The sequence below is a fragment of the Oncorhynchus masou genome, chromosome 9 (assembly GCF_036934945.1).
Source record: "Oncorhynchus masou masou isolate Uvic2021 chromosome 9, UVic_Omas_1.1, whole genome shotgun sequence".
NCBI lineage: Eukaryota > Metazoa > Chordata > Actinopteri > Salmoniformes > Salmonidae > Oncorhynchus > Oncorhynchus masou.
This window is the reverse complement of record NC_088220.1, coordinates 21,540,148-21,568,080: the sequence shown is the minus strand read 5'-3', so window position 1 is coordinate 21,568,080 and position 27,933 is coordinate 21,540,148. Positions and strand designations below refer to the sequence as shown.

At 45.0% G+C, this 27,933-nt stretch overlaps 1 protein-coding gene across 1 annotated transcript in view; it reads right to left on the bottom strand.

Moving 5' to 3' along the window:
• Positions 1-27,933, bottom strand: part of aff2 (AF4/FMR2 family, member 2) — a 239,457-nt gene that overhangs the window by 15,661 nt on the left and 195,863 nt on the right. Inside the window, 14 exon segments of the mRNA XM_064972655.1 lie at positions 2,215-2,264; positions 2,692-2,785; positions 3,921-3,958; positions 3,960-3,996; positions 6,444-6,580; positions 10,642-10,705; positions 11,832-11,850; positions 11,853-11,967; positions 12,437-12,695; positions 15,162-15,277; positions 15,432-15,916; positions 15,919-15,966; positions 15,969-16,536; positions 17,616-17,775. Coding sequence (XP_064828727.1) covers positions 2,215-2,264; positions 2,692-2,785; positions 3,921-3,958; positions 3,960-3,996; positions 6,444-6,580; positions 10,642-10,705; positions 11,832-11,850; positions 11,853-11,967; positions 12,437-12,695; positions 15,162-15,277; positions 15,432-15,916; positions 15,919-15,966; positions 15,969-16,536; positions 17,616-17,775 — 2,190 coding nt within the window.

Here is a 27,933-nt window from a genome sequence, read left to right as displayed (position 1 = left end):
CAAGCTTAACCACTGTCAGTCAGGCTTAACCACTTCCGTCAGGCTTAACCACTGTCCGTCAAGCTTAACCACTGTCCGTCAGGCTTAACCACTGTCCGTCAGGTTTTCAGTCCGTCAGGTTATAACCACTGTACCACCGTCAGGCTTATCCATTCTCCGTCAGGCTGTACCACTGTACGTCAGGCTTAACCACTGTCCGTGCTTAACCACTGTCCGTCAGGCTTATCCACTGTCTCAGGCTTAACCACTGGCTTATCCAGGTTTAACCACTGTACGTCAGGCTTATCCATTCTCCGTCAAGCTTAACCCTCAGGTCCGTCAGGCTTTAACCACTGTCCGTCAGGCTTATCCATTCTCCGTCAGGCTAACCACTGTCCGTCAGGCTTAACCACTGTCCGTCAGGCTTAACCACTGTCCGTCAGGCTGTAACCACTCAGGTTTAATCACAGTCCGTCAGGCTTATCCATTCTGTCCGTCAGGCTTATCCACCACTGTACGTCAGGCTTATCCATTCTCCGTCAGGCTGTACCACTGTACGTCAGGCTTATCCATTCTCCGTCAGGCTATACCACTGTACGTCAGGCTTATCCATTCTCCGTCAGGCTGTACCACTGTACGTCAGGCTTATCCATTCTCCGCCAGGCTATACCATGTCAGGCTTATCCATTCTCCGTCAGGCTGTACCACTGTACGTCAGGCTTATCCATTCTCCGTCAGGCTGTACCACTGTACGTCAGGCTTAACCACTGTCCGTCAGGCTTAACCACTGTCCGTCAGGCTTAACCACTGTCCGTCAGGTTTAACCACTGTCCGTCAGGCTTAACCACTGTCCGTCAGGCTTAACCACTGTCCGTCAGGCTTAACCACTGTCCGTCAGGCTTAACCACTCTCCATCAGGCTTAACCAATCTCCATCAGGTTTAACCACTGTCCATCAGGCTTAACCAATCTCCCTCAGGCTTAACCACTCTCCGTCAAGCTTAACTACTGTCCGTCAGGCTTAACTACTCTCTGTCAGATTTAATCATTAATTCTGATTTGATTTTGTATTATCGGCACACTAGGGCTTATCTCGGCTTGACAATCATGGATGACAATCATCTGTCAGCCGGCTTGAGACATCAATCAGAGGACATATTCATCAGTCTTTTAGTGCCAAACCCAAACAATCAAGCTCCCGGTCCTGTAATTCAGCACTAAATTGAAAGGCGCTCCCCCCGTGAAGTTAAATTATGATGCTCTGTCAACAGCTTGCCTCTCTCAGCTCCCTTTCTAATAGTTTCAGGCTTTTGCTGAAATAAACAAACCCTTGAGGGTGAAAAAAAACAATAAGGAAAAAAGATTCATGATTGTCAAGGACAGAACAAACAAACTGTGGGAAAGACCAGAGCAGAGTGTAATCTAATGTTGATTACAGTCCGCAGGTAGCGGAGCTGACACGGGATTAAAAAGGCCAGTTGGTGGCTAATGTGACCATGGTGAACTGGAGGAGGCTGCAGGAGCCCTAGGAGCCAGTAGGATCTGAGGCTAATTGCTTCTGACAGCGCCTTTCACAGCAGAATAGCAGAAGCTGGTCAGTGCTTTGGCTGAGGGCTAGATCCCAGCCCTTGAAAAGACAGGCTCAAGGAGCTCACAGTCACACACAGAGGATGGCTCACCACCAACTGCCAGACACTGTACGTCAGGCCCCACAGTAGCCCCATGGTATCCCCACAGTAGCTCCTCGGTAGCTCCACTGTAGCTTCACGGTAGCTCCGCAGTAGCCCCACGGTAGGTTCAATGTAGCCCCACGGTAGCTTCACTGTAGCCCCACGGTAGCCCCACAGTAGCTTCACTGTAGCCCCACGGTAGCTTTACTGTAGCCCCACGGTAGCCCCACGGTAGCTTCACTGTAGCCCCACGGTAGCTCCACGTACCAAACCCAAACAATCAAGCTCCCGTAGCTTCACCGTAGCTCCACGGTAGCCCAACAGTAGCCCCACGGTAGCTTCACTGTAGCCCCATGGTAGCTCCACGGTAGCTTCACCGTAGCTACCACTGGTAGCCCATTCGGTAGCCCCACTGTAGCTCCATGGTAGCTCCATGGTAGCTTTCCACTGTAGCCCCATGGTAGCCCAATGGTAGCCACACGGTAGCTCCACTGTTCAGGGAGATATCTGGTATAAAGAATGCATTGTAATGCAACATTCGATGAGTGAGGTGACATGTTACTCACTTTCCATTGGCTCCCCATGGCGAAGGTACTTGGGAACTTTTAGCCGAGTTCTGGAATGGAAGAGGTTTGTGAGAACAGGACATTTGGCAGCACCACTATACAAACACTTTGCACAGCTTAGAAAAGCTATCACAGCAATACAAACAGCGTCTCTAGAATAATATGCAACATAATTAATTAAAACAGGCTTAAGCACTAATGTATGTAGATAATTGATACACATAGTTTGCACACTAACCACAAAAAAAGTATGTTTTTTAATTACCACCATGCAAAGCTAATGAGTACACACAACTTAACACAAATATACATTTAATTTAGACATTTTAATTAGCTGAACGTGTTCTACAGCTATCACTCTTTTTATTCATAGAAGTTAGAATTAGAGTTAGAATTTGGAGGTAGAATTAGAGTCGGAATTTGGAGTGAGAATTAGAGTAAGAATTAGAGTTAGAAGTTAGAATTAAAGTTAGTTACCTTGAAATACTCCATCAGGGAACGGGAATACTTTACTGCATGGTCCTTCTTTAGTTTGAACATTCTCAAGTACAGGAGGGATAAACAGCGATTGCTATGGAGATAAGAGCATAATAACGTTCCATTAAATGCAGGACCTACAGTAATACAGTATATCTGGTATTGGCAACATAACAGGCTGTGTATCAATTACAGACATTAAGCATCAAATAAATAACTAAGGAAAATGTGTTTTCTAACACATTAACTTGACATCCATGATGCATGAATATTTCATGTTGTTGTTATCAGATCTACCTCTCTAATTTCTTAGAAAATAAAAGCTAGGAAACAGAGGCAATAGTCAGACACCAGATGCTTTGGCCATATGCACCACCCCATGACATGACACCAGCACTCTGGCATTAATAAGTCATTACCACACTGCACTTCCTCGTTTCTCCCAATCTAAACCACATCAGCATGTTTTTACACACACGCGCACGTGCACGTACACACACACACGCACACACACACACACACACACACACACACTTTGCCTTCTAAAACAAATTACAAGTATACACTGATGGATCATGTCAACCAGTGTCAAATATTTGAATATAATCCCTAATGATGTCAGAACGGTTTACTAACACAGGAATTATGACCTGGGTGTCTCACTCCTACTCTCATCACTGTCTACACTGCTATGACTGAGAGCCTAACCATAACATTCTAACCATAACATTCTAATTCTAAGCATTCCATTCTAACCATAACATTCTAATTCTAACCATGACATTCTAACCCTGACATTCTACTCAGATTATACAATCAATATGACAAGCAGCATATCCCCTGTAGCAGTGTGGTTAGTATACTGTATATGTTGCACACTAACCACAAAAGGAAATCTTTCATTATCCCTAATAGCTTAATGAAATACAAGAATAATGATCCCCTTTAAGCTGATTAAGTGCTTTAGCAGTGTTTTAAAGCTCCCTTCAAGATACATCCGATTGTCGGGGAGGGATGGCTGAGTGGAGATTTAAATAGTGTTTGAGTTAGAAGTTAGAATTAGGTTTTAGCATCTAACGGGTTTGGAAGCCAGCTGGATTTTCTTAAATCAACCCAAACGCCCACACAGTCTAGAGATCCTTGTCCGTCATCACACCCATCAGAGGAATGATGGGTTTCCTTCAACCACACAGAGGTTCACATCAGAAACTATATCAAGGAAAACTCACCACAATACAGCTAATTTCTTCTCGGCTACTGTTGCTGCATGAGTGACTTGTAAAGTTCTTTAACCTCATGGCATATCTTCAAAAGCAGAAAAGACAAAAACATAAATCAATTAATTAATTAATTTCAGTTCAAATGACACAAAAAGAGAGGATGACTCAATGTCCATAAAGCCAGGGAAGCGTCCATAAAGCCAGGGAAGCATACATTAAGCCAGGGGAGCATACATAAAGCCAGGGAAGCATACATAAAGCCAGGGGAGCATACATAAAGCCAGGGGAGCATCCATAAAGCCAGGGAAGCATACATAAAGCCAGGGGAGCATACATAAAGCCAGGGGAGCATCCATAAAGCCAGGGGAGCATCCATAAAGCCAGGGAGCATACATAAAGCCAGGGAGCATACATAAAGCCAGGGAGCATCCATAAAGCCAGGGGAGCATACATTAAGCCAGGGAGCATCCATAAAGCCAGGGAGCATACATAAAGCCAGTGTGGAGCATACATAAAGCCAGGGAGCATACATAAAGCCAGGGAAGCATACATAAAGCCAGGGAGCATACATAAAGCCAGGGAGCATCCATAAAGCCAGGGAAGCATACATAAAGCCAGGGAGCATACATAAAGCCAGGGAGCATCCATAAAGCCAGTGGGAGCATCCATAAAGCCAGGGGAGCATACATAAAGCCAGGGAGCATACATAAAGCCAGGGAGCATCCATAAAGCCAGAGAAGCATACATTAAGCCAGGGAGCATCCATAAAGCCAGGGAGCATACATAAAGCCAGGGGAGCATACATAAAGCCAGGGGAGCATACATAAAGCCAGGGAAGCATACATAAAGCCAGGGAAGCATACATAAAGCCAGGGGAGCATCCATAAAGCCAGAGGAGCATCCATAAAGCCAGGGGAGCATACATAAAGCCAGGGAAGCATACATTAAGCCAGGGGAGCATACATAAAGCCAGGGGAGCATCCATAAAGCCAGAGGAGCATCCATAAAGCCAGGGGAGCATCCATAAAGCCAGGGGAGCATACATAAAGACAGGGGAGCATCCATAAAGCCAGGGAAGCATACATTAAGCCAGGGGAGCATACATAAAGCCAGGGAAGCATACATAAAGCCAGGGAAGCATACATTAAGCCAGGGGAGCATACATAAAGCCAGGGGAGCATACATAAAGCCAGGGGAGCATCCATAAAGCCAGGGAAGCATACATAAAGCCAGGGGAGCATACATAAAGCCAGGGAGCATCCATAAAGCCAGGGAAGCATACATAAAGCCAGGGAGCATACATAAAGCAAGGAGAGCATACATAAAGCCAGGGAGCATACATAAAGCCAGGGAGCATCCATAAAACCAGGGAGCATACATAAAGCCAGGGAGCATACATAAAGCCAGGGAGCATACATAAAGCCAGGGAGCATCCATAAAGCCAGGGAGCATACATAAAGCCAGGGGAACATCCATAAAGCCAGGGAGCATACATAAAGCCAGGGGAGCATACATAAAGCCAGGGAGCATTCATAAAGCCAGGGGAGCATACATAAAGCCAGGGAGCATACATAAAGCCAGGGAGCATCCATAAAGCCAGGGAGCATACATAAACCAGGGGAGCATACATAAAGCCAGGGGAGCATCCATAAACCAGGGGAGCATACATAAAGCCAGGGGAGCATACATAAAGCCAGGGAAGCATACATAAAGCCAGGGGAGCATACATAAAGCCAGGGGAGCATACATAAAGCCAGGGGAGCATACATAAAGCCAGGGGAGCATACATAAAGCCAGGGGAGCATACATAAAGCCAGGGGAGCATACATAAAGCCGGGGAAGCATACATAAAGCCAGGGGAGCATCCATAAAGCCGGGGAAGCATACATAAAGCCAGGGGAGCATACATAAAGCAAGGAGAGCATACATAAAGCCAGGGGAGCATACATAAAGCCAGGGGAGCATCCATAAAGCCAGGGGAGCATACATAAAGCAAGGAGAGCATCCATAAAGCCAGGGGAGCATACATAAAGCAAGGAGAGCATCCATAAAGCCAGGGGAGCATACATAAAGCCGGGGAAGCATACATAAAGCCAGGGGAGCATACATAAAGCAAGGAGAGCATACATAAAGCCAGGGGAGCATACATAAAGCCAGGGGAGCATCCATAAAGCCAGGGGAGCATACATAAAGCCAGGGGAGCATCCATAAACCAGGGGAGCATCCATAAAGCCAGGGGAGCATACATAAAACTGACGGCCTTGTGTCATTTTCTGTGTCCAATCGTTTTTGAAGAAAATATTTCAATCACCGGTGCATGAACCCCTGGGTCATATGAGGAGTTACAAGGTCCATCTATTTTCATTTTCACTGCCATTAATAAAATTAGGTCCACTAATTGACTTGACTAGTGGGGTAGACTGGAGCAGGGCTGGATATAATGATGCTCATTTTCACTGAGGGCAGGTGGGGATTGCTGGCCTGAGTGGGGGTGGGAGTGGGAGGGAGGGACACATTGGTGGAGACACAAACCTGATGAGTTCAACTGTCTCAGAGTACATAGTGTATGGAGACTTGGCCTCCAGTGGGTCCCGTTCCATGGCGTTGCCACATTCTATGAACGACAGCGCCCCATCAGCGTAGTTAACAGCTTTGCCATACTTCTCCATCTGTGAAGAAACGACGGAGACATCGAACCTGATCCGCATTAGAGTCACAACACTACAAGGACACAAAATATTCTCCACACATGAGTTATTTTCCAATTCCTCAGAGTTCTTGTGAAAATAGATATTAAGCTGATTTAATCAGTAGGAAAAATAACTATGCTACATTAATGTTTGGGAAACAGAACATTCTTTTGATCTTCTTCAATTTTCTCGATTACATTACTAAAAATACAAACACACAAAGACCCAAAACACAAAACCAAAGAGCCTATGACAAATAAGAAGCTCATGAGCACACAAGTGTAAAATAAAATATATTTACACACCACTCTCCACTGAAAGCACCTCTCAAGCAGGTTCTATCCATTTCAAGTAAGCCACTTTTACTACATACCGACGGGGCTGGTGAAAGATTCATTACAGCTCAACGATTACTGTCATGTAACAAGGGCAATCAATTCCCTTCATTTTGTATTCATGGATGACTTTACCTCGCAGATCAGATTTATGGCCAAGTGGATGTAACTTCCGATAAAGGACAATGTCTGGGGAGATAATTGCTAGAATCCAATTATTAGGGCACTATGAGTGTGTTGGTAAATCACGCCCGCCGCATGGGCTCAAGGCCCTCTCTGAGGACATTGAAGAGGTGTGAAAGAGACAGATCCCACAGCCTCACTTCAAAAAGACTACAGATCTCCACAAGGGCTCTCCTCTGTACATCTAGCAACATTCTTCAGATAGGCCCCGTGTCTGTATGTCTGTCTGTCTGTCTGTTATTAAGACCAGTGGTTGTCTGTCAGTTATTAAGACCAGTGTCTGTTTGTTATTAAGACCAGTGTCTGTCTCTTATTAAGACCAGTGTCTGTCTGTCTGTAATTAAGACCAGTGTCTGTCTGTCTGTTATTAAGACCAGTGTCTGTCTGTCTGTAATTAAGACCAGTGTCTGTCTGTCTGTTATTAAGACCAGAGTATGTCTGTTTGTTATTAAGACCAGTGTCTGTCTGTCTGTTATTAAGACCAGTGTCTGTCTGTCTGTAATTAAGACCAGTGTCTGTCTGTCTGTTATTAAGACCAGAGTCTGTCTGTTTGTTATTAAGACCAGTGTCTGTCTGTTTGTTATTAAGACCAGTGTCTGTCTGTCTGTTATTAAGACCAGTGTCTGTCTGTCTGTTATTAAGACCAGTGTCTGTCTGTCTGTTATTAAGACCAGTGTCTGTCTGTCTGTTATTAAGACCAGTGTCTGTCTGTTATTAAGACCAGTGTCTGTCTGTCTGTTATTAAGACCAGAGTCTGTCTGTTATTAAGACCAGTGTCTGTCTGTCTGTTATTAAGACCAGAGTCTGTCTGTTATTAAGACCAGTGTCTGTCTGTCTGTTATTAAGACCAGTGTCTGTCTGTCTGTTATTAAGACCAGTGTCTGTCTGTTATTAAGACCAGTGTCTGTCTGTCTGTTATTAAGACCAGTGTCTGTCTGTTATTAAGACCAGTGTCTGTCTGTAATTAAGACCAGTGTCTGTCTGTCTGTAATTAAGACCAGTGTCTGTCTGTCTGTTATTAAGACCAGAGTATGTCTGTTTGTTATTAAGACCAGTGTCTGTCTGTCTGTTATTAAGACCAGTGTCTGTCTGTCTGTTATTAAGACCAGTGTCTGTCTGTTATTAAGACCAGTGTCTGTCTGTCTGTTATTAAGACCAGTGTCTGTCTGTTTGTTATTAAGACCAGTGTCTGTCTGTCTGTTAATAAGACCAGTGTCTGTCTGTCTGTTATTAAGACCAGAGTCTGTCTGTCTGTTATTAAGACCAGTGTCTGTCTGTTTGTTATTAAGACCAGTGTCTGTCTGTTTGTTATTAAGACCAGTGTATGTCTGTCTGTTATTAAGACCAGTGTCTGTCTGTTTGTTATTAAGACCAGTGTCTGTCTGTTTGTTATTAAGACCAGTGTCTGTCTGTCTGTTATTAAGACCAGTGTCTGTCTGTCTGTTATTAAGACCAGAGTCTGTCTGTCTGTTATTAAGACCAGTGTCTGTCTGTCTGTTATTAAGACCAGTGTCTGTTTGTTATTAAGACCAGTGTCTGTTTGTTTGTTATTAAGACCAGTGTCTGTCTGTTATTAAGACCAGTGTCTGTCTGTCTGTTATTAAGACCAGTGTCTGTTTGTTGTTAAGACCAGTGTCTGTCTGTCTGTTATTAAGACCAGTGTCTGTCTGTCTGTTAATAAGACCAGTGTCTATCTGTCTGTTATTAAGACCAGTGTCTGTCTGTCTGTTATTAAGACCAGTGTCTGTCTGTCTGTTATTAAGACCAGTGTCTGTCTGTCTGTTAATAAGACCAGTGTCTGTCTGTTTGTTATTAAGACCAGAGTCTGTCTGTCTGTTATTAAGACCAGTGTCTGTTATTAAGACCACTGTCTGTCTGTTTGTTATTAAGACCAGTGTCTGTCTGTCTGTTATTAAGACCAGTGTCTGTTTGTCTGTTATTAAGACCAGTGTCTGTCTGTCTGTTATTAAGACCAGTGTCTGTCAGTCTGTTGTTAAGACCACTGTCTGTCTGTTTGTTATTAAGACCAGTGTCTGTCTGTTATTATTCTCGTGTAAGTCGCTCTGGATAAGAGCGTCTGCTAAATGACTTAAATGTAAATGTAAAATGTAAATGTAAATGTTATTAAGACCAGTGTCTGTTTGTCTGTTGTTAAAACCTTTTGGTGTTTGGGGGCAGTATTTTCATTTTTTTTTTTGTAAACCTGTCACGAGTCCGACCGAGGGTGGTTCGGGAACGTAACTATTGTGAGCACCCTGTGGTGCATTGGTGCTATTAAAGACGCACAGCATTGAACTCTCTGTCTCCTGCATTTGACTCCACACCCACGACACCCGGAGCATTACAAAACCGTTCCCGTTTTAAACTGGATATTTTGCCAGGAAAAGATGCTAGAATATGCATATAATTTGGATTATAGCTTTGGATAGAAAACACTCTCACGTTTCCAAAACTGTAAAGATATTGTCTGTGAGTATAACAGAACTGATGTTGCAGGCGAAAGCCTGAGAAAAATCCAATCCGGAAATGCCCCAGGTTTTGAAAGCGCTGCGTTCCAATGACTCCCTGTATGGCTGTGAATGTACCATCAACGAGCTTACGCTTTCTACGTATTCCCCAAGGTGTCTACAGCATTGTGACATAGTTTTACGCATTTCTGTTGAAGAATAGCCGTAACGAGCCACATTGCGTAAGTGGTCACATGGTGGCTCCGAGAGAGATTCTCGTGTAAATTGCAGAGGTAGCCATTACTCCAATCGGTCCTAGAGAAAAAGGAATTGTCCCGATGGATATATTATCGAATAGATATTAGAAAAACACCTTGAGGGTGGATTCTAAACAACGTTTGCCATGTTTCTGTCAATATTATGGAGCTAATTTGGAATAGTTTTCGGCGTTGTGGTGACCGCAATTTCCGGGCGATTTCTCAGCCAAACGTGAAGAACAAACAGAGCTATTTCACCTGCAAAAATAATCTTTTGGGAAAACATGAACTTTGGCTGTCTACCTGGGAGTCTCGTGAGTGAAAACATCCAAAGTTCATCAAAGGTAAACTATTTAATTTGATTGCTTTTCTGATTTCCGTGACAAGTTTGCCTGCTGCTAGCAAGGCATAATGCTATGCTAGGCTATGATAAACTTACACAAATGCTTGTCTAGCGTTGGCTGAAAAGCATATTTTGAAAATCTGAGATGACAGGGTGATTAACAAAAGGCTCAGCTGTGTTCCAATATATTTCACTTGTGATTTTCATGAATAGGAATATTTTCTAGGAAGATTTATGTCCGTTGCTTTATGCTAATTAGTGTCAGAAGATGATAACGGTCCCGTTCATGGGCTGGGCGTCACTACAGGTTAAGACCAGTGTCAGTCTGTCTGTATATTAATACCAGTGTCAGTCTGTCTATTATTAAGACCAGTGTCTGGCTGAGACAATGTCAAAAAAATATTCTCTACCAAAGTAAATGCTGTATTAAATGGTTTAAATACATTTTGCGGTGACTAATAAAACAACAGCTTACCAGTGCATCTGCTTTGTGCTTCAGTTTCTTGGCTTCCTGCATGTAGTAGTCTGCAGTGTGAACTCTGTGGAGAACACATGCATTGAGAATATGTCAGTCATGTCAGTGATGTTGGAAATATAAATCTGTTTACAGTTGTGTGACTGCCTGGATTGCTTAAGGACAATGTTGTCCTCCAAATGCTGAATATGTTTCATTTTGAATGATCAATATAGAGGAACTCGACTTTGTAATCACATCCCACACACACGTCAACTTCCCTGGGTTCTGTTCTGTTCCATTTTAATCATGTTTGAGACTTAAATTAGTACATACATGTCATTCAATCTGTCAGTACATCATGTCATTCAATCCGTCAGTACATCATGTCAATCTGTCAGTACATCAAGTCATTCAATCTGTCAGTACATCAAGTCATTCAATCTGTCAGTATATCATGTCGTTCAATCTGTCAGTACATCATGTCATTCAATCTGTCAGAACATCAAGTCATTAAATCTGTCAGTATATCATGTCATTCAATCTGTCAGTACATCATGTCAATCTGTCAGTACATCATGTCAGAGTACATCATGTCATTCAATCTGTCAGTACATCAAGTCATTAAATCTGTCAGTATATCATGTCATTCAATCTGTCAGTACATCATGTCATTCAATCTGTCAGTACATCATGTCATTCAATCTGTCAGTACATCATGTCATTCAATCTGTCAGTACATCATGTCATTCAATCTGTCAGTACATCAAGTCATTCAGTCTGTCAGTACATCATGTCATTCAAATCTGTCAATACATCATGTCATTCAATCTGTCAGTACATCATGTCATTCAATCTGTCAGCACATCATGTCATTCAAATCTGTCAGTACATCAAGTCATTCAATCTGTCAGTATATCATGTCATTCAATCTGTCAGTACATCATGTCATTCAATCTGTCAGTACATCATGTCAATCTGTCAGTACATCATGTCATTCAATCTGTCAGTACATCAAGTCATTCAGTCTGTCAGTACATCATGTCATTCAAATCTGTCAGTATATCATGTCATTCAAATCTGTCAGTACATCATGTCATTCAAATCTGTCAGTACATCAAGTCATTCAATCTGTCAGTATATCATGTCAGAGACAAAAAACACAATATGTGTTTTTGGAGTGTTTGGAGAATTTAGTTAGTCATAAGTACTTGTTATTGAGCGTTAGCTTGGTCTTCTTGGCTCCATGTGGTCCATGGACAGAGATGAGGGGTTGGACCAAAGGTCGGAATCAGACTGACCGTTACCATGGAAACTGCCAGATGGTTTGCTGTGGGTATCTTCCTCCTGTGAGATGGAGGGGTCAATTAAAATGCTAATTAGCATCCAGCAGTAAGTCTAATCATACTGTAAGGATTCATCTTGGTGATTTGGACTGCCGTTACATGTGTGGCCATGGTGTATTTTTTTCTGTCCTGGCTTTAAACATATTCAGCCATTTCCCTCTCTTCAAGGCTGTTTATAACTCCTTTCAAAGGGTAATTAGATTAGATTTGCAAAAACACAGGAAATAGTGGTAGAAGCCTGGAGCAGAGAAATAATCTGCAGCAACAGCACCGTCTTCCAACTTCTCTGCACAATGAATTGTAGAAGACACGTTCTCGTAGCAAACGGAGTGGACGCAAAAGTATCACACTTTAAACATTTTACATTTAAAAAATGTTGCTCGATAATTGATTATGATAGCAGTACAAAAGTAATAAATACCATTTTACTGTATAATAACGCCAAAGAACAACAGCTTTCCCCTACTCACACTGCTTGTCTTGGAATGTGAGAAGAATTTGCTCTCTCCTTTGCTGTGGTGCTTGTGTGAGGAAGAGGAGGATGAGGAGGAGGAGAAGGGGGGCAGAGAGCAGCTGAGGGCGGGTAGTAATAAGGCGCCGCTAGCGCCGCCCTCCTGGCTGAAGGAAGAACACTCGCTGGTCCTGCGCTGGCGGGAGGGAGGCTCGTCAGAGAGAGGCGACAGCAGGGGAGGCAGCAGCTCTCTCTTCCTGGGCTGTTTCCTCAGAGAGCTGGGATTAGACAAACCCAGAAACACTTATGAATGCTTATGTATTGCTTATGAAGTGTTATGACCCCCCCCCCCCCCAATAATGTGAGTTGCAAACCAATCTCAACTGCTATGTCATCAAAGTGGTGGATGGATGAAAAAAATGAGAAATGACTTGACTGTCTGAGGTATTTGTAAAATTGAGAAGTACAGGCATTATGTGCAGGCCTGAAAGAAAGCAGCTGTCCTTAGAACATTATGTTTGTCAGAATGAATGATTATTTCTGCTTTTATTATAAGACTAATTCAATGCAGCACTATACAGGTAAGGCATAAAGTACAGATACTTCTCAGTGTCTGTTGGGTTTCATAAAAGAGCATATCCAACTGAAGATCAACCAATGGAACCAAGATTTAAAAAGAACTGAGCGTTGGCATAAGATGGAGTGAAAGTTTGAGCATAACTAACAAAATTGTACGCTTAATCCAGTTTAAACTAATATATATAGAATGTATTACACAAAATGCACAGATTTAACAGTACAATGGCAGAGTCATGTGTCAAGTGTACAACTAATAATGATTCAATAATCCATGCTTTCTAGGAATGCTATAAAGTTCAGAAGTTGTGGGCGGAGCTAGAAAGTTACAATATAAACATACTTTTAATCTGCCTGTATGCATATTTCAAGACATGACTTATGGGGGTGTAGTGAGATACCAATGGGCTGTAAAATTATTTTCTCATCACTCATCAAAAACGTATACTAAAAATTAGGAAGTCAATCAATCCGCCATCCTTAATACAATGAAAAAAATCAAATGATTTGTTATTGAAATTGCATGGGCGACTGAGAAAAACAAACTGGTTCAATTTGAGGTCATGTGACAAACATTAATGCAGGCACTAGGGATGGGATTGTGACAGGCGGGTCTGGACAGATGAGACATGGCCATTGTTTGTATGTGTCCGTAAGTTGTCGGTACGTATGTATATGTTGGTTTTGTTCTTTGGAATGTAAAAAAAGAACAAAAAGGAGTATATCAATGATATTTAATATAATTTAAACATATCCTTTTGGCTTTGTTTAAAACCATAAAACCATTTACATTTTGACACATTATTTTTCAGTGCCTGACCCTCTAAGGAGGCAGCCAAGAAATAGGACTAGAAATAACCCTGTAGTGCACTGAGGGGTCAGAATATTGATTGATCAGGCAGTGGAACGGCAGTTTGTTGAGACAGAAAGCACTTAGATTCACAGTCCTTCTAATATCCACTCCTGCTCCAGAAACCTGGCCCCTCAGAGGGGAACCCAGCAGACTGCAGTCTGGATCCATGTGTGTGTGTGTGTGTGTGTGTGTGTGTGTGTGTGTGTGTGTGTGTGTGTGTGTGTGTGTGTGTGTGTGTGTGTGTGTCTACGTGGGGATTCTATTAACAATAACATTTCCTCAATTTCTCCATGTTAACAGTTAAGATACAGGTAAGGAAGTTGCCGTTATATAGTTTCCTCAAAGTCATTATTGAGTTTAAAAACCAGCAAGAATGTAAAGCAGCAGCGAGAAACCTCGCCTCCCTCCTGCAGCTACTATATTTTTCACATTGTTTGCAACAACAGATTATTTTCGCCCCCTTTCCCTAAACTCGTGGGGATTTTATATATGAGAAAAAATGCTTAGCTGGCGCAAGAGCGCCTGAAGCAGCAACGGGGAAACACAGTCAGAAACCTCATTAGGATTATGTTGCTCAGGTTATTTGTCAACAGCAGCATATTTTGTCTTGTTTCATAGGCCGGAAAATGAGCAGAACCCTGGTCGGTTTAACGGAATTAATACAAAGCATCTTTACACTCCAATCTGATTAAAAGGCTTTGAGGTTGTCTAAATTCAACTGATTTAAAGGCTTCAGCCCAGACCAAAGGGTTCAATATTTCTGCACTAGATACCCGTAGCAGCTCATATATCACAGTGCTGGGTAATCATATTAAATATATGTTGTGATTAGTGGTCAAGCTCAGCTAGCGGACACTCCATCCTCCGGACTCACTACACTCGACCCCGACCCTTGTCACCAGCGTCCCTTTGATGAGCAGTAGGTCTCCGCAGCGCTAATTAAATATCTAAAATTAGCTTTAGCGCCCTTGTCGGTGTCATGTTACCTTAACGCTGTAGGACACAGGACACAGCACAGAGCTACCAGCAGCTAAGGGTATACCATACTAGAAACATCACTGCTCCTGTAGCTCCGAGCATCCTCTCTGAGGAGGATCTACACTGGTTGGACGTAGCCATTCACAACACATACAGCACTACCACCCATAAGAGAAAAACAACAGCCTATATGTACACTGTGGACATCCATAATGAATGTGTATATCCCTGTAACCATTTACTGTAGATAACAGGTATGCTCTACACATTCCTTTTCTCATCCAGTAACCATAGTGATGAGTAAGTACTGCACAGTGAGCGGTTCGGCGACACTTACTCTTTTGTGCTAATGTTCTTGTGGTTGTGAATGGGTGAGATGCACGGGGGAAGAAGCATGGAGTCTTTCTCCAACCGTAACTTCTTGCTCCCGCCGACAGCGTTACAATGGTCCGACTAAAGAACACACACACAAACAGCACAGTCAGCATTGAACATACTATCAGCACTTTCTCACTGCTCATCCATGGACACACTCCAACCACTGTCCCACAAACCAATAACAGTTAGTACCTAGAGAGAAAAAGAGTGAGAAAGGTTCTGCACTTGCCTTGTGTTTCCTCTTGGCCTTGCTTGGGGGTTTCTCAACAGGGGTAGACTGTTGACTGGCGGGGGACTGGCGTCTGTGCTTGGTGCTGGGTTCCCAGTGTTCCTGGGGCTCAACCTTCACAGGAGGGGGCTCAGGGGGGTCCTGTCCTGGGATTCTAGACAGGAAGCTCAGCTCGATCTTCACCCACAGTGACTTGATGTCCTCAAAGTCCCTGAGAGGGGACAACAGTTCGTTCTGGACGATGGGGACAGGGGTCAAGAGGGGGTCTTCCAGTAAGCCCCCAACCACACCAGGGTCTGGGATAGAGATGGAAGTGCTGCAGGTGCTGGTAAGGCTACTGACACTCAGGAGATTGGCTGCTTTGAGAGTCTGCAGGCTGCTGGGACCTGGGCAGGGAGGGTTAGGGACCTTGATCAGATCCTCTGGTTCAGAGTGGCACTCAGACGACGAAGACTCCGTCTCGATGAACTCCTTGGACTTGGGAGGATCCTGGTGGGCCCCCTGTGCTTCTTCTTGTCCAAGACTGGGGCTGGGGAGGATGAGCTGGAGTAGTAGTAGTGGTAGTGGTGGTGCGAGGTTCCTTCCTAGGGGCAGCTTTCCCACTGGTGCCCTTGGTCCTGGACTTGGGCGGCTCCAGAAGAGGCGGAGGCTCCTTCTCCTTAGGGGTAGTGCTGATGGAGGGGTTGATGGGCTTGGACCAGGAGCTGTGTTCTTCCAGGCTGGATGAGCGCTCCACTTTCTTTGGCTGCTTCTTTCCAATGCTGCGTCTGGCTGGGGCCGGCTCCACCACCACCGCTGCTGGGGACTTTGAACTCTTGCCCTCTGAGACCTTTGGTCCAGTCTTGGGCTTGGCCTTCTCTCGGATGGGGCTGAGGAGGGCCCGTTCCTTGGCGTCGGTCTGGGCCAGCAGGACGGTGGGCCCAGGCTTGCTCTTTCCTGGGGCCAGGTCCTGGCTCCCAGGTGCCTGCTGGCTGTGGTCAGGCTGGGAGCTGCAGAGCCCATGGCTCTCTCTCTCTGACTGGGTACTGATAAGTGCTTTATTGTGTGGGGTCACTTTGTTCAGCCACTTATCCAGCTGCCATTTGTTTGTTGATGGAAGTTCAGGCTGTGTGAGAACAAAAGAAGTATCAAGGACAAAGAATATACAGTTAGATAGATCCACGTTTAGTTTGATAGTAGACTACATAGCTTCATAAAACACTGTGTTGACTCATGAAAGTAAAATGTGATAATTCAATTGTCTCTTCAGAGCTATATGCTATCAAACCAACGAGCCAATGTCCTGATGAAGAGACCATTAAAATAGACTCTCAGAAACTCATGAATGACTGAGTAGTGCTCCCAAATTGTCCTTGTGCTAGTCTCCGACCATGCCATCTCACATCGTTTGTTTTGTACCATTATGCCCGACGACAAGTAGAAGTGTTTCATTTGAAATCATAAATACTGTCCTGAATGATTGAAATGATAGCAAATCATTCGGAAAGGAAATGTTGGAAATTAATTGACTAAGGAATTAAAACCACTGAGTATAAAACAGGGGATAACACATACTTTCCCTTTCACTCTTCCTCTCTGAAAGGCCCAGCCTTTAAATCCCATCTAACATGGCTTCCGGAAAACTCCTGTGTTTTCAGTAAAACATCAGTGGAGTGCACTTAGAGAGGGAATGAGACATCCTTAAAGACGGACAGGCCCGTTTCCTGGCCCACCTGTCTGTTCCAATTGGCTCTTCCTTGGTGGACAGAAAGTCATATGACCTGTAGAGGGCGCCCAGATGCACTGTGGTAAATATTTACCCGGGTCTAACACTCAGTGCTCCTCTGTGGAATACTACTCTGCCTGGCCCTTGATCTGCTTAAACTGCCATGCAAGCAGTCGAAGTCACTTTACTACCATCAACTGCAACAACCGGGAAAGAGGGAAAGTTGCTACTAAGTCGGCTAGTTTAATCCTATCAAAATAATAGTGATATTAGAGTAGATGGGGGGTTTTCATCCCTGGATCAAAATGTTGTACTAGTGGTATTAGTGTAATACAGTGTGTTTCTGTAGCCTAAAATAATAGGATAAATGTTTTTCCCTATGGTATAACACAGGTTGAGTATTGGTTGATGGCACAGTGAAAAGAATCTGACTATCCCGGTTGGTTGGTACAATACAGTAAGGAGCGATTGTGTTATACCTCTGGGGTGGCGGTCCGGGAGGCCCCGTTACACTCGCTGTCACTGGAGCTGCTCTCACTGTCTGAATCCGACTCGGAGCTGCTCTCTGATTCACTGGAGCTGGCCGAGGCGCCACTAGAGTGGCCCGGGTCACTGGTCCGAGACGTGGCCACAGGGATGCTGGGTAGGAGAGATTTAGAGAAAGAACGAGAGAAGAAAGAGAAAGAGAGATAGAGAGAAAGAGAGAGAACATGTAGAGAAGGACATAGAGAGAGAAAAAAGTATATATGTTTGTATAGATAAACATTTACTGTGTGATAGACAAAGCTTTACTGTAGCCTCATATTTCAGCAGCACTACCTAGCCCTCTGTGACCCCGGACTGATCTCATTCCACTGGCGTGTGTGACTAATGCACTGATGCGCTGTGACGCAGATTTCTTTTGTGTCATCATTTTGCTAAGAGCAGCCTTGTGCTCTGCTTCATGTTTGACGCCAGCCACACGCCCGGCCTTGTGCTCTCTCTGCCCAGCACTCAGCGCCGTGGTGCTGGCTCGCTCAGCAGTGACACAGAGTTGGTCGCGATGAGTCCGCCTGTCATTGACATGACTCCCAGATCCACACAGCCTAAAGACAGCTGGAGACAGCCCCATCAATCACACAGCATCTCTCTCTCTCTTTCTCTCTCTCTCTCAACAAAGCAAACTGTTATTAAGAGAATAATGCATCTGACATCTGATTAGCAATTTCATCAAATACATCATATACAGTGACAAGAAAAAGTATGTGAACCCTTTGGAATTACCTGGATTTCTGCATAAATTGGTCATAAAATTCGACCTGATCTTCATCTAAGTCACAACAATAGACAAACATAGTCTGCCTAAACTAATAACACACACAATTATACGCTGTCATGTTTTCATTGAACACACCATGTAAACATTCACAGTGCAGGGTGGGAAAAGTATGTAAACCCTTAGATTTAATAATTGGTTGACCCTCCTTTGGCAGCATTAACCTCAACCAAATGTTTTCTGTAGTTGTGTATCAGACCTGCACAACGGTCAGGAGGAATTTTGGACCATTCCTCTTTACAAAACTGTTTCAGTTCAGCAATATTCTTGGGATGTCTGGTGTGAACCGCTCTTGAGGTCATGTCACAGCATCTCAATCGAGTTGAGGTCAGGACTCAGACTGGGCCATTCCAGAAGGAGTATTTTCTTCTGTTGAAGCCATTCTGTTGTTGATTTACTTGTGTTTTGGGTCGTAGTCCTGTTGCATCACCCAACTTCCGTTGAGCTTCAATTGACGGACAGATAGCCTAACATTCTCCTGCAAAATGTCTTGATAAACTTGGGAATTCATTTTTCCGTCAATGATAGCAAGCTGTCCAGCCCTGAGGCAGCAAAGCAGCCCCAAACCATGATGCTCCCTCAACCATATTTTACAGTTGGGATGAGGTTCAGATGTTGGTGTGCTGTGCCTTTTTTTCTCCATACATAGTGTTGTGTGTTCCTTCCAAACAACTCAACTTTAGTTTCATTTATCCACAGTGTATTTTGGAACATATCCTGGAACATCCAGGTGCTCTTTTGCGAACTTCAGAAGTGCAGCAATGTTTTTTTTGGACAGCAGTGTCTTCTTCCATGGTGTCCTCCAATGATCACCATTCTTGTTTACTGTTTCACATATCGTAGCCTTGTCAGCAGAGATGTTACCATGTTCCAGAGATTTCTGTAAGTCTATAGCTGACACTAGGATTCTTCTTAACCTCATTGGGCATTCTGCACTGTGCTCTTGCAGTCATCTTTGCAGGACGGCCACTCTTAGGGAGAGTAGCAACAGTGCTGAACTTTCTCCATTTATAGACAATTTGTCTTACCGTGGACTGATGAACATTACAGCTTTTAGAGATACTTTTGGAACCATTTCCAGCTTTATGCAAGTCAACAATTCTTAGTCTTAGGTCTTCTTAGATCTCTTTTGTTCTAGGCATGGTTCACATCAGGCAATGCTTCATGTGAATAGCAAACTCAGATGTTGTCAGTGTTGTTTATATTGCAGGGCAGCTCTAACCAACATCTCCAACCTCATCTCATTGATTGGACTCCAGGTTAGCGGAGTCCTGACTCCAATGAGCTTTAGGGCAAGTCAGATACGTTTTCCAACCTACACTGTGAATGTTTCAATGATGTATTCAATATAGACAAGAAAAATACAATCATTGGTGTGTTGTTTGTTTCAGGACACTGTATTTGTCTATTGTTGTGACTTAGATGAAGATCAGATCAAATTTTTTGACACATTTATGTCGAAATCCAAGTAATTCCAAAGGGTTCACATACTTTGTCTTGCAACTGTAACTGCAGAACAAAGGAAATTGACATCATGCTTTATAATAAGCAATTTATTCTCCCTATTGAAAGTGTCAACACTAGACTAGCTGAAGAAGATGTTGCAGGGGTGTATGGTACTGTGGGTCTGCTGGAGAAGGTAACAGGTCTAGCGGTTGATGATAAATGCCTTCAGGAGGCCGTTTGCTTTCTCACCACCTACGTACTTAATATTCCACACTCTTTCAACTCTCTGTCATGCTACTGGTTCATCTGTTGGATCCGCTTTCTAACACAATAAAACCCACACAACTGAACGCAGGAGGATGGAGGCCCGTTAATTGTGGAGGACGGGCTCGTGCTAATGGCAGAAGTGGAATTGGTGGAATGGTATAAAATACAACAAACACATGGTTTCCATGTGTTTGATGCCATTCTGTTGGCTCTCCTCCAGGCATTATTGTGATCCGTCCTCCCCTCAGCAGCCTCCACTGCTACTGAAGCCATCTAAAGACGCTCCACCCACTATAGTCTAAAGACCGGTTATAGAGGACCTGAGACACACTGGACAGGACAGTGGAAATTAAACATGATGTGTAATGATGGGGGTCTTTTTTGTCAACTCCCCATTGATGATTGTGTTTTTCTGTGACAGGGTGATGGGGCACATGGCAGCTTGGAGATCAAATCTGGGACACAGCTGTGGCACTAGGTTATGGGATATAGCTATGGCACTAGGTTATGGGACAATGCTGTGGCACTAGGTTATGGGACATAGCTGTGGCACTAGGTTATGGGACATGGGACAGCTGTGGCACTAGGTTATGGGACATAGCTGTGGCACTAGGTTATGGGACATAGCTGTGGCACTAGGTTATGGGACATAGCTGTGGCACTAGGTTATGGGACATAGCTGTGGCACTAGGCTATGGGACATAGCTGTGGCACTAGGTTATGGGACATAGCTGTGGCACTAGGCTCTGGGACATAGCTGTGGCACTAGGCTCTGGGACACTAGGCTCTGGGACATAGCTGTGGCACTAGGCTCTGCAGTGAAACACAGCCATGTGTCAAATAACTACACTGTGCCATGGACCAATAGCTATTTACTAAGTCCAGCTTGTCTGAGCCATGTCAAGTCCTTAAAGAAGTAGCTAACTCTCCTGAAACACCCCAGGGCTTGCCTTGTGGCCGTTTGGTTCCAAAGCAGAATTCTGAGGCTCACAGCCAGTTCAGGTTAATAATTAAAGATAAAGGAAGAGGACAAGGCCCTGTGGGTAATATAGTGTGGCATGGTGTTCCTATGCCCTGCCTTAGCAGTGCCACAGCCACTGCCCATTGCTAGTAGGATGGCAGAGTAGGAGGAGGACAAGGCCCTGTGGGTAATATAGTGTGGCATGGTGTTCCTATGCCCTGCCCTAGCAGTGCCCGCCACTGCCCATTGCTAGTAGGATGGCAGAGTAGGAGGAGGACAAGGCCCTGTGGGTAATATAGTGTGGCATGGTGTTCCTATGCCCTGCCCTAGCAGTGCCCGCCACTGCCCATTGCTAGTAGGATGGCAGAGTAGGAAGAGGACAAGGCCCTGTGGGTAATATTGTGTGGCATGGTGTTCCTATGCCCTGCCCTAGCAGTGCCCGCCACTGCCCATTGCTAGTAGGATGGCAGAGTAGGAAGAGGACAAGGCCCTGTGGGTAATATAGTGTGGCATGGTGTTCCTATGCCCTGCCCTAGCAGTGCCCGCCACTGCCCATTGCTAGTAGGATGGCAGAGTAGGAGGAGGACAAGGCCCTGTGGGTAATATAGTGTGGCATGGTGTTCCTATGCCCTGCCCTAGCAGTGCCCGCCACTGCCCATTGCTAGTAGGATGGCAGAGTAGGAGGAGGACATGGCAACCCAACAGTAAAGGACAGTAAAGGACCATCGATCTACACACATCACTCTAACCCTAGCTGAAATGACAAGGCAACCACTGACAGATCCATGGCGTACTAGGAATAGTTCTAAGAATACCCTCTTTTTCTACATTCCATTTTTTTTAATGTGGTGGCAGGGTAGCCTAGTGGTTAGAGTGGTGGACTCGTAACCGGAAGGTTGGGAGTTCAAACCCCCGAGCTGACAAGGTACAAATCTGTCGTTCTGCCCCTGAACAGGCAGTTAACCCACTGTTCCCAGGCCGTTATTGAAAATAAGAATTTGTTCTTAACTGACTTGCCTGGTTAAATAAAGGTAAAAAAAAAAAAAAAAAAAAAATGTAAGTAGAATTACTGTGGCTTTCTCCAATACCCAAGTGTTGTCCATGTCATTCTCTGGAAGAAGAAACGGAATTAGTATCCTAGGTCCCATTAAAGTGTTTAAAATAGACATTTTGGAGAGATTCTTTCTTTCACCACTCAGTCTCTCCAAGTAGTGCTTGTAAATAATTAAATAAAATAAATAATTAATAAAAGGGAAGCGCTAATGTTCTATTTGAGAGCGTGAAGAATAGCAGCGTAGTAAGGTCACTTCATTTCCTTTGTCCACTTGATGAAGGTGAGCCTCAGCTGACAGCTGATAGAATCCTGTGGTGAATTGTGTGAAAATAAGGGGCTGGTGTCTTTAGAACAATGGCTGCTGTCTGCTTTCAGTGTGTTCACCTCGGTCTAGCCCACTAACCTCGGACCTGCTAACAGGCTCTGCTCTCAGAACACCCTCCTAACCTCTCTAACCTGTTTCTGTTATCTCGGTGCTCGCAACAACGAGCTGCCTTCCTCACAGCAGACTATAAAGACATTTAGAAAAAACCTCCTCCTCTGTCCATGGAACTGGCTGTTCCAACCAGAGTGATGGAATTCATGGCAGGCAGGGGAAAATAATGACTCATTTGCTGCCGTAACACATCATCCCCGTTCAGAGGAAGGTTATTGACATACAACAGAGAAAATAAACAAACAGTTGCATACGTCTCTAATGCAGACGACTACTATAATGTGTTTCAATCACCGGCGTTCAAAGGGCCTCACGCGTCTCACACATTTAGATTTGAACACCAAACGTGGCACTATTAATCTGCGATAATTTAAGTAAATAAACAAATGGCATTCATAATTAATGGGTTTTCCAATTTCTTCCTCATTCCAAAACAAACTGGATGGAGGGCCTTCAGGAACAGACTGGGAGAGGAGGAAAGAAGTGTCTCCCAGCAGAGAGACAGTAGCCCAAGGCAAACCCCAGACAAATCCCAGGCTCCACACAAGGACCTCTGGGAATGTGATAGGAGGGTACTCCAAAATCAACATCTTCTAACTCACCACACAGTACCAGTGCATATATTTCACCATTTATGCCAGCTAATTCATTTGAGTCTTCAAGATTCTTCACGGAGCTGTCCAGATATAGATTCACAGTGAGTTTTAAAGAGGCGGCAGCTCTACTGTACCATTCCATGAAGTCACATTATCAGATTATCTACAGTTATGTACAACTCTTTGAACAAGACGCTGCCAGACAGACCCAGACAGAATCCTGATGTAGTCATTACACAAACCAAATGTCTTGGAGCATTCATTAAACATTTAATAAATAAGTCAAGTTAGGATATTTCAAACTGTTTACCCCATAAATATTCAATGTTTAGTAATGAAGCACCACCGATAAATCCATGATTATCGAAAACTTCAACAAGCATTTCTCAACAGCTGGCCATGCTTTCCGCCTGGCTACTCCAACCTCAGCCAACAGCTCCGCCCCCACCGCAGCTTCTCGCCCAAGCCCTCCCAGGTTCTCCTTTACCCAAATCCAGATAGCAGATGTTCTGAAAGAGCTGCAAAACCTGGACCCGTACAAATCAGCTGGGCTTGACAATCTGGACCCTCTATTTCTGAAACTATCCGCCACCATTGTCGCAACCCCTATTACCAGCCTGTTCAACCTCTCTTTCATATCGTCTGAGATCCCCAAGGATTGGAAAGCTGCCGCAGTCATCCCCCTCTTCAAAGGGGGAGACACCCTGGACCCAAACTGTTACAGACCTATATCCATCCTGCCCTGCCTATCTAAGGTCTTCGAAAGCCAAGTCAACAAACAGGTCACTGACCATCTCGAATCCCACCGTACCTTCTCCGCTGTGCAATCTGGTTTCCGAGCCGGTCACGGGTGCACCTCAGCCACACTCAAGGTACTAAACGATATCATAACCGCCATCGATAAAAGACAGTACTGTGCAGCCGTCTTCATCGACCTTGCCAAGGCTTTCGTCAATCACCATATTCTTATCGGCAGACTCAGTAGCCTCGGTTTTTCGGATGACTGCCTTGCCTGGTTCACCAATTACTTTGCAGACAGAGTTCAGTGTGTCAAATCGGAGGGCATGCTGTCTGGTCCTCTGGCAGTCTCTATGGGGGTGCCCCAGGGTTTAATTCTCGGGCCGACTCTTTTCTCTGTATATATCAATGATGTTGCTCTTGCTGCGGGCGATTCCCTGATCCACCTCTACGCAGACGACACCATTCGATATACTTCCAGCCCGTCCTTGGACACTGTGCTATCTAACCTCCAAACGAGCTTCAATGCCATACAACACTCCTTCCGTGGCCTCCAACTGCTCTTAAACGCTAGTAAAACCAAATGCATGCTTTTCAACCGATCGCTGCCTGCACCCACATGCCCGACGAGCATCACCACCCTGGATGGTTCTGACATTGAATATGTGGACACCTATAAGTACCTAGGTGTCTGGCTAGACTGTAAACTCTCCTTCCAGACTCATATCAAACATCTCCAATCGAAAATCAAATCAAGAGTCGGCTTTCTATTCCGCAACAAAGCCTCCTTCACTCACTCCGCCAAACTTACCCTAGTAAAACTGACTATCCTACCGATCTCGACTTCGGCGATGTCATCTACAAAATTGCCTCCAACACTCTACTCAGCAAACTGGATGCAGTTTATCACAGTGCCATCCGTTTTGTCACTAAAGCGCCTTATACCACCCACCACTGCGACTTGTATGCTCTAGTCGGCTGGCCCTCGCTACATATTCGTCGCCAGACCCACTGGCTCCAGGTCATCTACAAGTCCATGCTAGGTAAAGCTCCACCTTATCTCAGTTCACTGGTCACGATGGCAACACCCATCCGTAGCACGCGCTCCAGCAGGTGTATCTCACTGATCATCCCTAAAGCCAACACCTCATTTGGCCGCCTTTCGTTCCAGTACTCTGCTGCCTGTGACTGGAACGAATTGCAAAAATCCCTGAAGTTGGAGACTTTTATCTCCCTCACCAACTTCAAACATGTGCTATCTGAGCAGCTAACCGATCGCTGCAGCTGTACATAGTCTATTGGTAAATAGCCCACCCATTTTCACCTACCTCATCCCCATACTGTTTTTATTTATTTACTTTTCTGCTCTTTTGCACACCAATACACACACCTGTACATGACCATCTGATCATTTATCACTCCAGTGCTAATCTGCAAAATTGTAATTATTCGCCTACCTCCTCATGCCTTTTGCACACAATGTATATAGACTCCCATTTTTTTGTACTGTGTTATTGACTTGTTAATTGTTTACTCCATGTGTAACTCTGTGTTGTCTGTTCACATTGCTAAGCTTTATCTTGGCCAGGTCGCAGTTGCAAATGAGAACTTGTTCTCAACTAGCCTACCTGGTTAAATAAAGGTGAAAAAAAAAATCCAGGCCAGTGCAATTTGGAGAAAAAAAGGGATATTTACAACTCAATATATCTCACTCACTCATATACATACATACATACATACATACATACATACATACATACATACATACATACATACATACATTCATACGTGAGCAATATCTATCTATCTATCTATCTATCTATCTATCTATCTATCTATATTTATCTATCTCCAATGGGATCATCAAGGGTCACAACAAGGCCAACCACCAGCGATCCCGCGGCCAGGGGCTGGTTGAATTGGCAGCTTTAGGAACAGTCTGCTATCGATGTGTGATTTTCTCCTTCTATTTACACTGATACCATAATCCTCGATCAATAAGGCCAATAGACAGAGGCCGCTCTATCTGATGAGGCGAGTGGTGGAGGAGCTAGCCTTCAGCCTCAGACAGTGGAACAAGAGAGAGAGACAGCAGAAAGAGAGAGAAGAGACAGATCTATCAAAAGAAGAGGCAGGCAGGGCTGGAGGCTAGCCCCTGAAGTTGGTGGGTGGTGGAGAAGAATCATTAAATCAGACCTGGGTACAGACAGAACACATCTACATTTTGGAGGGAGCCAGCTGACTGGCTGCTGTAACGGTGAGTCAGTTCAGATGTACCAGTCCCTATTGATCCAGCTGACTGGCTGCTGTAACGGTGAGTCAGTTCAGACGTACCAGTCCCTATTGATCCAGCTGACTGGCTGCTGTAACGGTGAGTCAGTTCAGACGTACCAGTCCCTATTGATCCAGCTGACACTGTGAGTCAGTTCAGGCGTACCAGTCCCTATTGATCCAGCTGACTGGCTGCTGTAACGGTGAGTCAGTTCAGGCGTACCAGTCCCTATTGATCCAGCTGACTGGCTGCTGGCGGTGAGTCAGTTCAGGCGTACCAGTCCCTATTGATCCAGCTGACTGGCTGCTGTAACGGTGAGTCAGTTCAGGCGTACCAGTCCCTATTGATCCAGCTGACTGGCTGCTGTAACGGTGAGTCAGTTCAGCGTGCCAGTCCCTATTGATCCAGCTGACTGGCTGCAGCGGTGAGTCAGTTGGAACTATTGATCCAGCTGACTGGCTGCTGTAGCGGTGAGTCAGTTCAGGCGTACCAGTCCCTATTGATCCAGCTGACTGGCTGCTGTAGCGGTGAGTCAGTTCAGCCAGTCCCTAATGATCCAGCTGACTGGCTGCTGTAACAGTGAGTCAGTTCAGGCGTGCCAGTCCCTAATGATCCAGCTGACTGGCTGCTGAGCGGTGAGTCAGTTCAGGCGTGCCAGTCCCTAATGATCCAGCTGACTGGCTGCTGTAAATCAGTGAGTCAGTTCAGGCGCACATCCAGTCCCTAACGATCCAGCTGACTGGCTGCTGTAGCGGTGAGTCAGTTCAGGCGTGCCAGTCCCTAATGATCCAGCTGACTGGCTGCTGTAACGGTGAGTCAGTTCAGGCGTGCCAGTCCCTAATGATCCAGCTGACTGGCTGCTGTAGCGGTGAGTCAGTTCAGATGTGCCAGTCCCTAATGATCCAGCTGACTGGCTGCTGTAGCGGTGAGTCAGAGGCGTGCCAGTGATCCAGCTGACTGGCTGCTGTAACGGTGAGTCAGTTCAGTCGTGCCAGTCCCTAATGATCCAGCTGACTGGCTGCTGTAACGGTGAGTCAGTTCAGGCGTACCAGTCCCTAATGATCCAGCTGACTGGCTGCTGTAATGGTGAGTCAGTTCAGACGTGCCAGTCCCTAATGATCCAGCTGACTGGCTGCTGTGCAGTGAGTCAGTTCAGGCGTGCCAGTCCCTAAGTCCAGCTGACTGGCTGCAGACGTGAGTCAGTTCAGTCAGTCCCTAATGATCCAGCTGACTGGCTGCTGTAACGGTGAGTCAGTTCAGGCGTGCCAGTCCCTAATGATCCAGCTGACTGGCTGCTGTAACGGTGAGTCAGTTCAGACGTGCCAGTCCCTAATGATCCATGACAGGCTGCTGACTGGTCAGTTGCGTACCAGTCCCTGTAACGGTGAGTCAGTTCAGGCGTGCCAGTCCCTAATGATCCAGCTGACTGGCTGCTGTAACGGTGAGTCAGTTCAGACGTGCCAGTCCCTAATGATCCAGCTGACTGGCTGCTGTAACGGTGAGTCAGTTCAGACGTGCCAGTCCCTAATGATCCAGCTGACTGGCTGCTGTAACGGTGAGTCAGTTCAGACGTACCAGTCCCTAATGATCCAGCTGACTGGCTGCTGTAACGGTGAGTCAGTTCAGACGTGCCAGTCCCTAATGATCCAGCTGACTGGCTGCTGTAACGGTGAGTCAGTTCAGACGTGCCAGTCCCTAATGATCCAGCTGAC